Consider the following 2,251-nt stretch of genomic DNA (forward strand, 5'->3'; position numbering starts at 1 on the left):
CCATGTAACCCGCCTTCTCATATTGAACATGGAACAATTAACTCACCTAGAGCTTCCGAAGAAAGGAAAGATCCCTCTGAATCCAGGTACTCACACGGCACTACATTACGTTATACCTGTGAAGAAGGGTTCAAGCTCTCTGAAGAAAAGGGAATCACATGCCATATGGGAAAATGGAGTTCTCCACCACAGTGTGTAGGTGAGGGCATATGATGAGTCAAATTCTGCTTTGGGAGTAGTTTACTATAAATAATCAGTCCTAATCAAAGGCATAAGGAAATTTACTTTAGATGTATTTATACAATTCTTCATCTACCTTACTAGTAAAGTACTTTATATACACAAGATAAACATATTTAATCTCAATATAAAATCACTTTAAACTCTGGCATTTATTTTTTTCTCTAAATATATGACATTGTGTACTTCCACCACCTTGTTTAGAGAAATTTTAGTGTTTGATTTGTCAACCACTGATTCCACTTAAAAAAAAAGTAATGTTTTCCCTCCAATATTCCTTCTCATTTATTGTAACCTAATGGTGTGTTCTGAAGTATCATTCATACTTACTTTATTTCCTTTAATCATTCATGTCTGGCAAAGAAGCATTAACTATATTGTTCATATTGTTCATAAGTGCACCAACATTCCAGCTCACGTTTTTAGGCCTGTTATGAAAGACCACAGAGTCATGGCATTAGAAATTGTTTCTCTATGTATTTCATGATGTGATACTTAACTCCTCCTGTGTTTAATTTCTTTTAAAATACATAAAATGGCTAAATAGAACACACGATACATAAAATTAAATTTCAGAAGTGAAAAATGAACGCATCCTTTCTTGCTTTTTCAGGACTGTCTTGTGAGCCACCACCGGGGAAACCTCACAGTTCTCTGTCTCCTGAGTTAGACAGCTACCAACATGGAGAGGAAGTTACCTACATCTGTTCTGATGGTTTTGGGATTGATGGACCTGACTCTATACAATGCTTTGGAGGAAAATGGCCTGCCCCGCCAGATTGCAAAAGTATAAATTTAATTTTATTCCATGAATTAAAAATATATTTTATTCAAAGCAGAGATGGTACAACTAAGCAAGTCTGCAGTCATTGTCGAATCTAACAATCTACCTGTGTGAAATTGTTCTGTATTCTGGTGGAGAATTTTAACCTTAGGAATAAGAAACATTTGGCAACATGAGACTTTGTATGACCTTTAACTCATCCTCTCCGTGCTTTCTGGAAACCAAGTTTTTATTTTAGGATTCTTAACTCTGCTTCTCATACACAAAGGACCCTTCCTTGTTTATCATTCCCTGCTCTGCTGTCAGCTTTTCCATGATCTCCTTATAAACATACTTCCTAAACTATTTTAATTTCCCATAAGTTACATTTTAACAGAAGCAGAACTAAAATAAACACAGACATGAATACAAAATGCAAGTGGCTACCACATGGCAATAATAAATTTGAATGTAAAAAGAAATAAGACCCCAAAGCATTGTGTCTACACATATCTCCACTATGAACATCCCAACCAAAGACTTTGATGGATGTAGAACAATGGAATGTAATTACATCAAGACTGTATAGAATTCACTTGGTCAAGTTGAAAGAAAGAGACTGTACAGTGTACAGTGATTAAATTTTTAATCTGATACTAGTTATTTTAGATGATAAATATTGAATATTATACATCTTAAAGATTTGCCGAAATTCTTATTCCATTTCTTTCAGTTACAGATTGCTTTCAAGTACCCACATTTCCTCATGCTGTACTCAGAAGCACTGTAAAGGAGTCATATAAGTCAGGAGAACAAGTCGAATACGAATGTGAAAAGAATTTCCAATTAGATGGGTCAAATATTGTAAAGTGTATCAAGGGTAAATGGATAGGAACGCCTACATGTAAAGGTACTTTGGTTAAATTAAAATTTATTAAATGTAATAAAAATGATACGTTAGACAATAAAACCCCTCTTTTTTTTGGCACCTTGAACAAATGGGCGTAGTTTAAGGGATATGCAACACGTAGACAACGGTTAGCCTTCTAGCCCAGTGGTTCAGACAGAGTGGCCCCTGATATTGCAGCATCAATATTTTCTGGAAAATTGCTAAGACAAATAGATCTAAGGGTCCACCCTAGACATACTAAATAAAAAATCTTGAATAAGGGACCCTGAAATAAATTTGGTAAATCTTATAGATTATAAGATTAATGAGTCCAGCTCTTATGTTATAAATTGAACAGG

The 2,251-nt window shown here is 34.6% G+C and overlaps 1 protein-coding gene across 1 annotated transcript in view; it reads left to right on the forward strand.

The window, feature by feature from the left end:
- Positions 1-6: 6 nt before the first annotated feature.
- LOC123522585 (complement factor H-like) overlaps positions 7-2,251 on the forward strand; it is a 3,658-nt gene continuing 1,413 nt past the window's right edge. The window contains exons 1-3 of the mRNA XM_045298171.1: positions 7-199; positions 854-1,027; positions 1,737-1,913. Coding sequence (XP_045154106.1) covers positions 166-199; positions 854-1,027; positions 1,737-1,913 — 385 coding nt within the window. The 5' untranslated portion in view covers positions 7-165. The remainder of the gene's footprint in view (positions 200-853; positions 1,028-1,736; positions 1,914-2,251) is intronic.

This window comes from Echinops telfairi, unplaced genomic scaffold (assembly GCF_000313985.2).
Source record: "Echinops telfairi isolate 266 unplaced genomic scaffold, ASM31398v2 ScPeMD7_7424;HRSCAF=8462, whole genome shotgun sequence".
NCBI classification, from domain to species: Eukaryota; Metazoa; Chordata; class Mammalia; order Afrosoricida; family Tenrecidae; genus Echinops; species Echinops telfairi.